Genomic DNA, 15748 nt, shown 5'->3' on the forward strand with positions numbered 1-15748 from the left:
ATAAATTATGGCTTCTGCCCCTGTGACCCAATTTATCACCTAAGAACTTTGAGAGAGAGAGAGAGAAATCTTAGGAAAAAGACTTCTTTGTATGTAGGGATTATAGCTGTACCTAATTTCCAGCTTAAGGAAATGTATTGTGGGAATTCCCTGATAGAGAAAGCAGATCTCCCCCAACCCCACCAAGAAAAAAAATGCAGTTATAGATTCTGATTATTCTGGAGAAAAACTCTTGATGATTTAGAGTTAAATTTGGCTTTTCTACATTCAGAAAAAGTTTGATTTTTCCAGTGGTTTTACACTAGGGTACTCATTCATTTATTTGGACTTTTTGCTGTGTCTGGGCAAGAGTGTGCTAATACTTGCCAGAGTGCTATCTATTTGAAATACAATGTGTGTTCCATGTGCAATATTAAATTTTCTAATATCACATTTACAAAAGGTAAAAATAATTTTTATAATGTATTTATTTAAATAATATATTCAAAATATTATTATTTCAACATGTGTCACTAGCCATAAGTTAAGTACTTAATAGCTACATCTGTCTGGTGGCTACAAAACTTGATGGGACAACATCGCATTTTGGAGTGATAGTCCCCTTCTAGTTCACACTATGTACAGCTATATGTATACAGCAAACACTTAACAGAATATTGAATTCTGTACCATCCTGGTATTTTTTAAGCAACCTTTATGTTAATTACTAATTTTTCTAGAAGAAATAGGCTTCAGTTATCTTTCAACAAATTGTGAAATCACCTATTTATGAAGAGATGTTGTCTAGTGACAATAGTACTGTGTCCAAGGTCAAAGGGACAAATATTTGTATGAGATTCTGACATAACTCTGGACATCTTGTCTCTAAACTGCTGGAGCAGCCAACACTGTCCATCTCATATTTTATAATGTGAGGCAATGATACATCTCTTTTGGATAAGTTTGCTTCTGAGTAATTCTGATCTATCCCCTTGTGAAATGTAATATTGATCTCTTTTAACCGATATTGTGCGAAAAACTGGGAGATTATTAAGCCCTCCTTCTGGAAACGAAAAAGGAATTTACATATACAAACTAGAAGAAAAGTTTACTAAGATCTAATAAGAAGATTTCTTTTCATAAAAGGAATGGATGGGCATATTTTTATGTTTGGTTAAGTGATGCAACCAAGACATAGGAATCATGAGTAAAGTGATATTATTCTGTACAAAATTTGCAGTGTTTTGTAATATTTCATGTATTTTTTATATTTCTATCATTTGTTTCTGTTCATTTTTAATAATATTTTTAAGTAAATATCTTGCTAAAGTGTATGATAAAAGCCTGAGTTCTGGGAATACAATAAATTATAAATGTGTACAGAAACCAAACCTTCTAAGCATCTATTTTTTCATAGATTAAACAATGACAGATGCTTTTTCTTCTTGTTTCAGAAAATTCTGCCAATGTGAAGACATCCAGGGTCCTGGGATATTCCTGGTCTGAGGGTATGTTTTCCTGTTTAAAGGTTTGGAGAACTTCCAACTTAACAGTCGTCGCCTAATGACTTTCATGTGTCTGTGTGTAGAACAGGTGTTTTCCAGTAAAATTAGAAATTAGACAGAAATTCTATCTTATATCCAGTAGTAGAATTAGTATAAAAATACTATTTTATTACAAAATAGTAAATATTATAGTACAATCTGCTTCCAAAGAGAGTTTCTATTAGCCTGGCAGGGCAACAAGAAGTAATGTGGAAATCAGGAGTTTAGATAAAAATTTCAATTTGAGTCTTATCTGTTATCTAATGAAACAGGAATCTCTCAGGAATCTGCTCAGGAATCTCTTTACATTGACACAAGAAAGGGAGTGGTGGAGTGGTACAGGATCAGAAAAGCAATTTCCCACAGTACGTAGGGACTTACACGGTTATCTCTCTGACTAAATCACATCATTGGTATATAGTGTGTGTATGTGTATATATATGTGTGTGTGTATATATATGTGTACATATATGTGTGTGTGTGTACATACAACAGTTTATTAAATAACAAACGAATAGCTAGGATTCTTCTTATCCTGCACTCCAGAATCCAGTGCTCTGCTGGAAACCCTCAGAATTATAACCATATCCAAAGACCTGTCCAAGGCCTGTACCTCTTCTAATAGCCCAGCCCACCCAGCTTCCTGGTATGCTGGGCTAGTGTACTCAAAGTGTTCTGGGATCAATCTTTCTGGAGAATCCAAATGCAGACAGAGTGCGGGGAGCCACTGGACCCCTGCTGCAGGGATTTGCAGCTGCCTCCTTCCTGCCACAGCCTCTGCTGATCAGATAGGCTATTTCAGTTTATAGTTTAGTGCTCATCATATATGATATCTGGGATTGCTAAAATCATTTTGAAGCCCTTGTTGCTACAAATGATTCCTATTTGCTGCATTATCTCTGATTTTTTAAAACGAATATTTTCCCCCCTGCCATTCCAGGTTTGAGGAAAGGGACAATACTTGCAAAAGACCAGTTTAAATACTAATAAGAATGCATCCTTGCCTAAAATCTTGGACAACTATACTAGCATCTGGTTTCTGTTGAGGGGAAACTTACCCCATAGAGAAGGGGAGTTTATTTTGTATAGTGACGTTTGAACAATTTGTGTTGCTTTGTGTTCATGATCATATATGATTATTGGTAAACTGTAGTAGCTCAGGGCTGAAGATTTCAGTTTAAAGTCTATGGCAAATTGAGTCCATCCCTGGGAAACACTGATCTGAGAATATTTAGGCTCTAATAATTCTGATAATTCAATCTGCGTCAAAGTTTTGAAATGTTATAAAATTTAACATTTTATAGTAGTTCCCTGTTCATAATTTTGTAACTCACAGAAATGAGTAAGCATTGGAAAATTCTAATTTGTGATGCCCAAATAATAATTAAGAAAGTACTCTTTATTGCATGCATATACTTCATTTGTTTATTCATCACACATTAATTAGGTATCTGCTGTGTGCCAGGATCTCCATTAATTACTCTTACTAATTGGTGAAGAAACCAGTTACATTCTGGTAGCAGAAACTTGGTGCATATCACTTCTTTCTACTGAAGTGGAAAAGGGTTAAAAGTGGAGCACATTTATTCTGGAAAACAAAGCATTTAATTTTAGCTGTATTCATTTTGTGATGCCAGTGGAAACACTGGAGCAGAATTGTTGAATATGCCACTAGAGCTAAATGAGTCTGGAGCTCAGATGAGAGAGTTATGAGAGCTAATATCTTGGAAGTTGTTGGCATGTGGTGCCTGGCATTACAATGTTTCTAGCTGTAGACAGTCTAGTGAGAAAGTACGGAAATTGTCCACATTTCACAGGTGGTAAGACTGATGATTAGGGAGAATGGAAGGTTAAGAAACTTGCCTGAAGCTGCATAGTTCACATGTGACAGGATCTAAGTTTAGGTTTAAGTATCTCCTACTAAAAAATCTCCCCTATTAACTATTTCTGTGCACAGTCTAAACACAAGGACACAGATTTTTGGCTAATTGGAAATTTGTTCCCATTCCATAAAAGATAAGGTGGTCCCTAACAGGACAATGACATGTTTACTGAAAATGAGAGTTTAGAAGTGAAAGTGTAGGAGGATCACAGATAACACTGCATGGGCCTTGGAGTTGAATATATTCTGGAAAATTTAACATATTTATTGTGTTAGATGCAGCCTTACGTTTTACACTGGTGATCCTTTGGTCCATATTGAGAAGGATTTGGGTAAACCTTTGATGAGCCGCACGATTCTTTCGCGTAGAGTCTACCAAGATCAGGGCCTTGTCTTCAATTTTGGCATCGTAGTATTTTTTCTTTTCCTCTTCCTTCAATGTCAGAACATCGTGTTTTGCCAAATAATTAAAAACACCATGAAGCATATCTTTGCCCAGGTATTCCAACACCTTAAGTATTTCTTTTTTGCGATTGTCTTCTGGCAGAAAGAGAAAGACCCCTTTAACTATGGGCACAGCTTAAAGAGTTCTGCCCTCACCTAAGACGTAACTCTGTAATATGAAACTCTTCTGAAAATACATTCTATTTTACCATGTCCCCAACGAATAACACACCCTTGTTTTTGCACCTGCAGAGTTCTCTCACCCATCAAATTCATACCAGACTGTGCTTAGCAATTCATTTCCTCTTAAATTTGTTTCTATAGCTTTTCTTCTCCCTTCTGTGGCATTGGGTGTAATGCTAACTTCCTGGTCACCTGCTGTTTTCATATTTCTCTTTCTCTTGTTCCCAGTTCGTGATGATGATGATTTACCTGAAAGGCACACTCCCAGGACAGTCCATGCTCTTGTCTAGACTGTAAATACTACTAAACTATACAATCTGGCCTCTTTGTTGTATTTAGTTTCCTTGGGGAAAATACCATACATTTTAATTTGCATTTTTAGCACACATCCTATACCCACATCTTTGTGCTCATTAACATCTTTGTGCTCAAAACGCTTAAAAGTACTTAGCATGCTTGCTGAATACATGACTTAATGAACAAATGGATGACTGCATCTACAGTCCTAATTTTTTAGCATCTTTTCCTCAATCAAAATTTGAAATTGAAAATAATATGACAACCAATCTAGCATGGTGAATTTATGTGACATCAGGTTAATCACTACACCTTAGCTTAATTTGAAATTTTATTGGAAAATACAGATATCAGTGATAAATTGTGCCTGTCCCTCTACTAATTACTGCCAGTCATTGGTAAAGCAACCAGTTGCATTCTGGTGGGAGAAATTTGATATATATTAGTTTCTTTTACTAAAATGGAAAGGGGTTAAAGTTGGAAAAAATTTGTTTAGAAGAAAAAATGTTTAATTCTTAGGTAAAAAATTAGTTTAATAAAGCCAATGAAACACTGGAGCAGAATTGTTGAAAATGCATCTAGAGCTAAATGAGTCTAGAGCTCAGAGGAGAGTTCTGGATGACAGCTAACATCTTGGGAGTTGCTGGCATGTTGATGCCTACCAGCACAATGTTTCTAACCTTCCACAGTCTTGTGAGAAAGTACTGAAATTGTCCTCATTTCATAGGTAGTAACACTGATGATTCGGGAGCAAGAGAAGTTAAGATACATGCAGGAAGCCACATAGATTATTAATGACAGAATCTAGGTTTAGGTTTGAGTATGTCTTATTACAATCCTCTACTATTAATTATTTCCATGCACAGTCTGAACCCAAGGACTCAGCCTTCTAGCCAATTGGAAACTGGATCCCACCCCACAAAAGACAAGATAGTCCCTGAAAGAAAAATTATAGGTTTAGTGAAAATGATAGTTTCATAAAGGAAGTATAGGGGGATCACAGAAGTCACTGCATGGGTCTTAGAATTGAATAGATTCTAAAACATTGGAGATATCCATTGTAAAATATCCAGTCTTACTTTTTACACCGGTCGACTTATGATTGGTAGTAGGTAGGATCTGCACAGATGTTTGTCCAGCCCTGTTGATCTTTAGCATGTGGTTTGTCATGACGAGGGGCCTGTCTTCAATTTTGGCATCACGATGTTTTTTCTTTTCCTCTTCCTTCAATTTGGGAAAGCTTTTCTTCACCAAGTTATCTGATGTACTCCGAAGGACACATTTCAACAGAGCTTCTAAATTCTTACGGCGTTTTTTTTTGCAGTTGTCTTCTGTCAAGAATATAAAGACTCCTTCAAATATAGGCATAGCTTAAAGAGTTTTGCCCTTGCTTTAGACAAAACTCTGTATGTGAAACACCCTTGAAAATACCTTCTGTCTTACCATGTCTTCAACAAATACTCACTATTTCTTTGTACCTGTAGCATTCTCTGGCCCATCAAATTCCTACCAGGCTGTGTTTAACAATTCATTGCCATTTAAGTTTGGTTTTTATAGCTTGTCTTTTTCCTTTCTGCAGCATTGGGCCTAAGGCTAATTTCCTGATCATCCACTCTATTCAGATTTCTCTTTCTCTAGCTCAAAGCTCATTTTGATGTACCTGAAATGTGTGCATCCAGGACAGTCCATTCTCTTGTCTAGACTATAAATTATTCCTACTAGATTGTAGGATCTTTCCTTTTCTCTGTATTTAGCTTCCTTGGTGAAATAACTGTATCTTTGAATTTGCATTTTTTAACACACAAGCTATACCCAATAGTGCTAATTAAGAATTTTCTGCTCAAGATGCTTAAAAGTACTTAATCTGCTTGCTGAATACGTAAGTAAACATCCAACTTAATCATTCAGTGAGTAAATGCATCTAGATACCTAATTCTTTAGCGTCTTTTTTCAAACCAAAATTTAGAATTGAAAATATTTAACAAATATTATGGTAGATTAATATGACATTGAGTTATTGTGTTACTCCTTGGCATAATTCAAATTTTTACCAGGAAATATATATATATATATATATATACTTATATATGTATGATATATACATATATATATCAAAGTAATAAATCATTTATTTCAATACAAGAGATATGATTTAAGCAGATTGCGTGTGGAAAAGCCAGATATCTCCTCTCTTCTCAGTTAACTCTATGAAGATTGTTATCTAGTTCATCTAGATATAAGGATAGCTTTCACACAAAATACATTTTCTAAAGAAAACATGTCAGGACATTGAACAAAATCTTGGCCCAGAAACACCAGACTCATTTTCCAGGTTATCTTGAGTTCATATGTCAATAATGAACCAACCATTATTAGAAAGACATACGGAAGTTACAAAACAGGAGAAAAAGTTACCTGATAGCATATAATAAATGTAACATCTCCTATGTATTTTTTGTGATTGAAAATGAATTCATATAAAGCAATGACAATCATCATTATCATTATATCATATGAGTAATTATCACGATTATTAATAGTATCAGTAATTATCATTATTAAAATGATTTCATAAATCAGTAATTATCATTATTATTAGACTCATAATAAATCAGTAATTATCATTATTATACTGAAACAATAAATCAGTAATTATCATTATTATATCACATCAGTAATTATCATTGTTATTTATAAATCTCTCTTCTAAGTACCTTACAAATAGTAGTATACTGGACTCTCACAATAAACCAGTAGAATATGTATTATTTTAACAATTTTATAAATCATTTAAATAATAGGTTGCCCTAAATCACATGAATTAGGGTTCAAATCCTATTTATACACCACATTCCATAGAGTTAACCATGACAGGCTTTCAGTAATAATAGTTAATATATGTTGAACCCCCATGAGGTCAAGTGCTTTACTGAACTTTCACAAAAACCCCATGCAAAATGTATATTAAGCTCTTTTATATGGAAAAGGAAACATATACAAATAAGTTACTTAAGAAATTGAGTGTAATCTTGTGAAAAGAAAACAAAGTATATAGTAACTCCAGAGTAGGAACAGAAGTACAAGTTTTCAGAATCCAGAGCCCCAACTCTTAAGTCATCAAACTACATTACATGACAGTTGATGAAGAGCTTCTTAAGAGAACACAGATAAGATGCTTAAGGAATTCAGAAAAGATGAGAAAATTCCAGGAGGAGAGTTTACAGAGGCTTCTTAGAAGACAAGACAAAAACGTTGGTTTTAAATGCTAGGTAGGTGTCGGAACAGAGATGTGAAGATTTGCAAAGAGTACGCAGGTTAGTTTATGGAATGTCTACTCTGTCTGAGTTCTGAAGTTCTGTTTAACTTATTTGCATGCTTAGTAAACTAATATAGTATTGACTGAATGAATATGTGGAGAAACATGATAAGCAATTAACCTAAAGAGGTTTTCAACACAATAAATGCCACATATGACAAACACACAGCTAACATCATACTCATTGGTGAAAAGATAAAAGCTTTTCTTCAAAGATTAGAAAGAGGACAAACATACACACTTTCACCACTTCTATTCTAGAAATCCTAACCAGAAGAATTAGACAACAGAAAGAATTTAAAGACATCAAAATAGGAGAGGAAGAAGTTAATGTGTCCTGTTTATGAATGACATGATCTTACATATATTAAGAAAACCCTAAATGCTCCACCAAAAATCTGTTAGAACTAATACACAAATGCAGTAAGGTTGAAGGATACAAAAACAACATGCAAAAATTAGTATCATTTTTATAATAACAACAAACTAAAAAATTGGATAATAAAAATCTCATTTATAATGGCTATAAAAAATTCATGAAATAATAAGGAATAAATGTAACCAAAAAGTTAAAGACATATATACTCATAACTATAAAACATTGACAGAAGAAACTGAATGAGATTCACAAAAATGGACAAATACCCTGTGTTCATGAATTGAAAAATATTATTATGTCTATACTATCCAAGAAATCTATGAATTCAATACAATCCCTATTAAACCTCTAATGGCATTTTTTACTGAAATAGGAAAATCAACCTTAAAATTCATATGGAATTATGAAAAAATTCAAATAGCCAAAGCGTTCTTGAGTAAAGAACAAAACTGGAGGCAGCACACAACCTGACTTTAAAATACACTGCAAAGTTATAATAATCAAACATAGTACTGGCATAAATACAAACACAGAGAACAGTGGAATAGAACAAAAAGGCCAGAAATAAACCCAGTTATTTATAGTAAATTTATTTTTGACAAAGTTTCAAGAACACACAATAAGCTAAGGACATTTTCTTCGATAAATGATGTTGGGAAAATTAAATATCCAAGAGCAGAAGAATGAAATTGGGCCCTTATCTGTCATCATATACAAAAATCAACTCAAAATGGATTAAAAACATAAGCCTAATAACTGAAACTATGAAACTACTACACGAAAACATGGGAAAGCTTAATGACGTTGGTATAGACAATGATTTTTGGATGTAACACCAAAAACATGGGAAAAGAAAGCAAAATTAAGATATGAGATTACATCAAACTAAAAAGCTTTTGCAAAGCCAAGGAAACAACAGTGTGAAGAGACAACCACCAGAATAGGAGTAAATATTTGAATCCATATATCTGATAAGATATTAATATTCAAAATATATAAGAAACACTATTCAATAGGAAGAAAATAAATATTACAAAATGAACCAAGGACCAAAATAGACATTTTTCAAAGGAAGATGCATAAATGGACAACAGGTATATACAAAATGCTCAACATCTCTGATCACCAGGGAGATTAATACCATAATGAGATATTGCCTCACACCTGTTAGAATGATTACAATCGATATTATATATATATAAAAAGATAACAAGTGTTGGAAATGACGTAGAGAAAAAGGAACTCTAGTATACTGTTGGTGAAAATATAAATTAGTACAGTCATAATGAAAAACAATAGGAAACTCCTCAAAAAGTTAAAAATTAAAATGAATTAAAAATGTTAAAAATGATGTAGCAATCCAAATATTTAGTATATATTTTAAACATTAAGTAACTATGTTGAAAAGACATATACACTTCCATTGTGATTGCAGCATTATTTAAAATAGGCAAGATATAAAATCAACCTAAGTAACTGTAGATGGATGAATGGATGGAGAAAATATCGTAATGCAACAGTATTCAGCTTTAGAACAATGAAAGAAATCCTGTCATTTGTGACAACATTGATGACCGTGGATAACATTATATTGAATAAAATAAACCAAGATGGGCACCAAAAAACAAATACTATATGATCTCACTGATTTGTAGACTCTAAAAAAGTCAAACTCATAAAAGCAGAGGGTAGAATGGTGGTGATTAGGAGAAGACAGGAAGTTTGGGGAGATGTTGATCAAAGGAAACAACATTTCAATTAGATAGGGGAAATAAGTTTAAGAAATCGATTGCACCACATAGTGACTACAGTTAGTGATGTATTCTTGAAAATTGTTTGACAGCGTAAATTTTAAGTGCTGTGATCACAAAAAAAGATAAGCATATGAGGTAATGCATATGTTATTTAGCTCTTTAGGGAGTCTACAATATATATTTCAAACATCATTTTGTATATAAGTATATAAAATATTTATTTTCCAATTAATAAAATAATTTCTGTAATCTATAAAGTCTCATAGCATCAATTATAAGTTTAAAATAATAAATAAATGACTCAAATTTATAGATCAGCCCAGATGTGGATCCGATATGGAAACCCATATGTCCAACAATGAGACATCACTTAAAATTATCCCACAACCTCATTCAATTGAACTTTTAAAATTGAACTGCTAATTTTCTTCTATTTCTATCCTTCATTTTCTCCTCCATGTAGTAAAAAATAATACCTAACTTCCAAGTGCAGGAAGGCAGCAAAATGTTATGATATTAAACTTTTTCTGCCTTCTTTATGTCTTATTCCCTAACTCAATTCACACTGCATTGATTTTATTTACTAAACATTTTCAGAATCTGACCACTTAATTCTAATTGTTCATTACTTCCATTCAGGCCAACACCCTTTCTTTCTTAATTACACCAAAAACCTTATAAACCTTCTTTTTGTCCCTTCTATTCTATTATTCACAATGAAGAGTGTTCCAATATCTAGATTTGGCCATGAAACCTCTCAGCTTATTCTAACCTAGGCCTTCTCATTCAGCCTCATCTTCTGATACTGTCCCCACCTTGCTCATTACAATTAAAATATTCTGCTCTCCATTTAATGTCTGATCCAGTCTCCTACCTTCTCCTTGCTTCCTATTCTCCTATGCTTTCTGTTTATTCTCCAAGTCTAAGATGGGATAACGTTTTTTTTTTCAGGCAACTTTCTGATTCTCTGAGGGGAGACAATGTCAGAGGTACATGTCCCTAGGGCACCTTGTTTCTCTTTAGGGTAGCATACTTTTCTACCTTTAACTGTGATTTCCAGCCTAATTCTTAGCATCCACCATTAGATTTTATGCTCTGTGAGGGCAGGTGGCCATAAGCTAGGCCTGCACTACTTCTGGCATTCAAGGGAAGTCTAATAATTATCGACTGAATCACTAGTTGAGTGAATGTAGAAACAAATGAATAAATTTTAGATATGGCCCAACTCTTGAAGAATATTTAATAAAAGGTAAGTAAGTTTGATTTTATTTAATAGACAATAAGCACACACTGGAAGTTTCAAGCAGAAGAAAGGTATATTCATTCTGGAAAATTTCGTGGGCAAAAGTTTGTGAAAAATACTCTGCTAGTGGTGAGGGTACCATTTTGAGGAAATATTATTACACATTCAAGCTTACAGTCAAGTGGAAAGATAGATATGCAAATAAGTAAAATGAAAAAATTATAAGAATTTAAATAATAAGCAGATGCCCAAAAAAAAAGCATGAGCACACTGTGTCTCAGGTAGAAGATAGCTGTCTAGAGAAGGGAGGGCTTGGCACTGAGACCTGAAAGACTAGGAGGAATTTGCCCCTTAGACAAGTGAGGGCTGGTCTCCTAACAGAGAGCAGTGAGGGAAGAAACACAAAGATTTTAGGGTGTCTAAAGTAATCAGGAAGCTGGGAGAGGTGGGCTTTAGAAAGTATTGAAGTATGCAGCCAGGACTGAAGTGGGCATGATCAGAGATAGGGCCCCCATCTGAAGATGTTTGTTTGCAGAAAATTGACAGAACGTTAGAGTGTCGAGTTTAAGAGTCAGGCCAGCCTAGAGTCACTCTTCCCAAGAGACATTAGATCAAAAGAAAATTTCATAGTCCTTTTCTAGACATCTTCCTCAACTATAAAATGGCAATAATAGCACAGACTTAACTGACTGGTTTTAAATATTCAGTCAGAGAGAGTGCATGAGATACCTATCACACAGGATTATTTTTAAAAAAGTTTTTATTGATTATTTTTTATTATTTTAATAATCACTGAATTGAAGTGGTAGTGATAATAAAAACGAATGGAATAATTTAGAGGCCAAATTCATCGAGAGCAGTTTTGGTCCTGGGCAAAGTGATATGACGTTCTTACACATTTTACATAGGGTACTGTTTTTCACTAGTTTTAGTTAACAAAGACCAACTACATATGGTTATTTATAATTATTGACCCACTTAACTTGTTTTTGATTAGCACCCTTCAATTTCTCCTATCTATTAGCTAATGGTTCTCCTGACTCCAGGCTATGACCAGTAAAGTCAGCCTGCCCGGTCCAAGAGGTAGCCATGGCTATGAATTTGACTTACTCCTCCCTGGCCAACTGCTTTTTAGTATCATCAAATACACAAAAAAATTTTAAAAGCAAGCAATTCCTGCATTTTAGGAGTTTCAGTTAAATGTTGTGAGGTGAGACGTAAACCTTGGAGATAATTAAGCTACGGGAGAATCAAAGGAAGAAAGAAACTCAATAGCAAGGAAGTACAAGTGAAGTAAAATACAGTCAATATTTGCTTTTTTTTTCTTATGAACTTAAAAATCGTGCCTCAGAGTGATTACTGGAAAAATGAATAAGTATATTTTGAAAGACAGAAACACCTATCTGAAAGTTTAGATATTTTTAAAAAGGCAATAGGGAGTCAATGTATGCTGCTGAGTAAGAAATTTACCTTAATAGATCCCTAGCATATGAGAGGTGAGATTTAACTGACACCAACTGTGCTAATAATGCTAACCTGCAGAAGAATCTATGCCAGGCTAGCTTCATAAGAATTGTCGGCAGATCTTTAAAGGTTAATAAATGTCTATAGACTGTAAAGATTGAGCTATTCAGGGTTGGGAAGGCGGTGGTAATCTGATTTTTAAATGTGACTACAGATTATTCATATATGTTATAAGGTTTAGAAAACACCAATCTATTCCAGTTTCTTCCTTTTTCCAATGAGGAGAATGAAGCCAAAGAAGCAATATGACCTGCTGGAATAGTATCTGATTAAGTAGCCCAAGACTCCAACTCATAGGCTTTTTCAGCTTCTGTGTATAAGACAGTTGGCCTGAAATTAGTGTATAGTATGGACTGAAGGGTTAAGTTTTTGGGAGTGGGAAGCCAGTTAAAAGTCTATGATGGCAACCTAAGAAATATTACATTATAATAGTACCATAACTACACAGAAAGGTGGAAAAAATGCAATTACTTTAAACAGACCAATAACGTAATTCAAGATAAGAGATGAGAACACGTTGAGAACACAGAGGCTCTCAGATCTGATTATGGGGAGAAGGTTCCTAGTCTGGAGGATTAATTTGGAATCAAAAGGAAGCAGAGAAGATTTCAGAGTGCATTTACAAATTTCTGGAGTTTTCTCACACAAATAACTTACTCTGTCTTCCCTTACGCTCTCTTTGATTAACAGAAGCTGGAGGAAAGGAATTAGTTTTTTCTGGCTTGAAAACATCTAGAGAACATATTCTTCTTCAGTGTCTCTAACACAGAGTCTCATGATTCAAACTACATACCACCACTAAGAGAAAGATTCAGTATGCACACTATTGTTGATTTTCCTTTTGGTATTTCTGCCTGTCACACAGCAATAAATCAAGGTTTTTCGAAGACCTGAGTCCCCAGCTGCTAGTCAGAAAAGGACCCCAGACTCACCAGCCATAGCTAACAGCTCTGTCTCTTCGTAGAGCACTGGAAAGTGACTCGGACTCAGAATTAAAAGACACCAGGTATTTCCTTATTGCAGGGAGTGGGAACATATGATCACAGATTACAAAGTTGCTTCTGGGAACTTCCAGTTTCATTACTGGGAAGTGCCCTGTAGTCAGCAAACTGGCTTTCCAGTCTTGAACTCTAGATTCTCCCCTGGGGAAAAAAGTATAAATAACAAAACATTGTTCTGTGGGTTGAAACTTCAGCCTGGTTTTCTTTTTCCTTTTCTCTCTCCATAGCCCCACATCTTCTTCTATTCATCCTTCTCTTCTGATCTGTCAGTTTTTCTACCTCTACTCATCTAAAAACACATGTCCTCAATGAGTAAAATCTAACTAGTTTCCTTGCATCTTCCCATAAGAATTAACCAAATATTTTGTATGGCTTGGGTTTCTTTATTTTTCATTTCAATTTTTATTTGTGTTTCAGGGGTACATATGCAAGCTTGTTACAAGAGTATATTATGTGATGCAGAGGTTTGTGGTACAATTTAACCTATCACCTAGGTAGTGAGAATAGCACTCAGTACATAGTTTTTCAGTTCTTGCCCTCTTCCTTTACTCCTCCCTCTAGTAGCTCCCCATGCCTGTTATTCCCATCTTTATGTCCATGTGTTCGCAGTATTTAGCTAGAACTTACAAGTGAGATTATATGATGTTTGATTTCCTGTTTCTGCATTAATTTGCTTAGAATAATGGCCTCCAGTTGCATCCATGTTGCTGCAAAGGGCAGGATTTCATTTTTATGGCTGTGTAATATTCCATAGTAAGTGTGTACCACATTTTTTAAATCCAGTCCACCATTGATGGGCACCTGGGTTGATTCTATGATTTTGGCTATGGTGAATAGTGCTGTGGCAAACATTTGAAAGCACCTGTCTTTGTGATAGAACAGTATATTTTCCCTTGAGGATTCAGTCAGTAATGGGATGCTTGGACAAATGATAGTTCTTTTTTTCGTTCTTTGGTAAATCTCCAAACTGCTTTTCACAAAGATGGATGTATCACGTTACTGGACTTCAAGTTATGCTAGAAGTCTGCAGTAACCACAACAGGAAGGTACTGGTACAAAATACAGACACATAGCTCAAGGGAACACAATAGAGAACCCCAAAATAAAGCCACACACCTACAACCAACTGATACTCAACAAAATCAACAACAACAACAAAAAGAAATAAGGAAAGGATTGTTTACTCAATACATGTATTTCTTGCTTAAACTGTGCTGAGGAATCATGATGGAGTCTTCTCCTCCCCATCTCCCTGTCATCTTACCCTTTGATTAGAGAGAGTTCTGAAGGAATCCTCTTAACTAGTTCCTGGAATGCTGTTCTTCAACTGACTAAAACGGCTTTAACAGTTAATTTTTACTGAGGGTGACAATTCACTTCTGCTTTTTGATATTCTCTGAGCAAAGACTGATCACAGTGTAGTCTCAGGTTATAGTAGAATGTGCATGATAGTACAGAAGAAATATGCCCAGAAAAACAGTTAATAAAAGGCAAAAAAGAAGAGAGAGAGAGAGAGATAGAGAAAGAGAGAGAGAGACTATAATGTGTTCAACTATGAAGGTTTTTAAAAACTCAGAAATTAACTCTCATTTAATATGTTTAATACTAGAAAAAACTCATATTTGCAAGTAGAGGGGCAGTTATTCGAATCATCCCTAAATCTGAACATCACTGAGTGAATGAATTCACCCCAAACTCATTTTCTCTGCACCATACCAGGACTTCATTGTGCACACCATGCATCCTAGATTTTCTTCAGGGTGTCATGAGCCATTTGCCAAGTGCTTCATTTTGGATGGCTGTCCTACCTTTTCAAGGAGTCTGTGAACTACTGAGGGTCTAGTGTTGATTTCTTTGTCTTAAATACTTTCGCAAAGGGTAGAAACATGCAAGTTCTGTTCATGGATTGGTCAGTAGTAAACTGTGGGATTTGGGAAAAGTTTCTTATCACACTATACTGTCACTGTCCAAACTAGCTGTTTTCCCCCATCTCTTCTGCTGAACTCTAAATTATTTGAAGTCAGACACCTGCTGTAACTTACATCGCATCCCCAAGGCAGAAAGCCCAGCAAATTATTTTACTATTTTTAAAAATGGCACAAAATAAATTTTTATTCAAGAAAGTAATTAATAACATTGCTATGTTTGTAAGTCTGATTTTCCTTTTTTTTAATTTTTATATTTTATTTTACTTTAAGTTCT

At 34.6% G+C, this 15748-nt stretch overlaps 1 protein-coding gene across 2 annotated transcripts in view; it reads right to left on the reverse strand.

Annotated features, from left to right (window-relative positions):
- The window catches only part of CASP5 (caspase 5, apoptosis-related cysteine peptidase), a 40230-nt gene that overhangs the window by 13262 nt on the left and 11220 nt on the right, over positions 1-15748 (reverse strand). Inside the window, exons 1-2 of one of the 2 annotated variants that reach the window (XM_011926646.1) lie at positions 13478-13509; positions 3694-3945 (exon numbers count right to left, since the gene is read on the reverse strand). The exons of the other annotated variant lie outside the window; for it this stretch is intronic. Of the exons in view, the coding sequence (XP_011782036.1) occupies positions 3694-3945; positions 13478-13484 (259 nt within the window). The 5' untranslated portion in view covers positions 13485-13509. Of the gene's footprint in view, positions 1-3693; positions 3946-13477; positions 13510-15748 lie in introns of those variants that run through there. 2 annotated transcript variants of the gene reach the window in all.

Source organism: Colobus angolensis, unplaced genomic scaffold (assembly GCF_000951035.1).
Source record: "Colobus angolensis palliatus isolate OR3802 unplaced genomic scaffold, Cang.pa_1.0 Scaffold7, whole genome shotgun sequence".
Classification (NCBI taxonomy): domain Eukaryota; kingdom Metazoa; phylum Chordata; class Mammalia; order Primates; family Cercopithecidae; genus Colobus; species Colobus angolensis.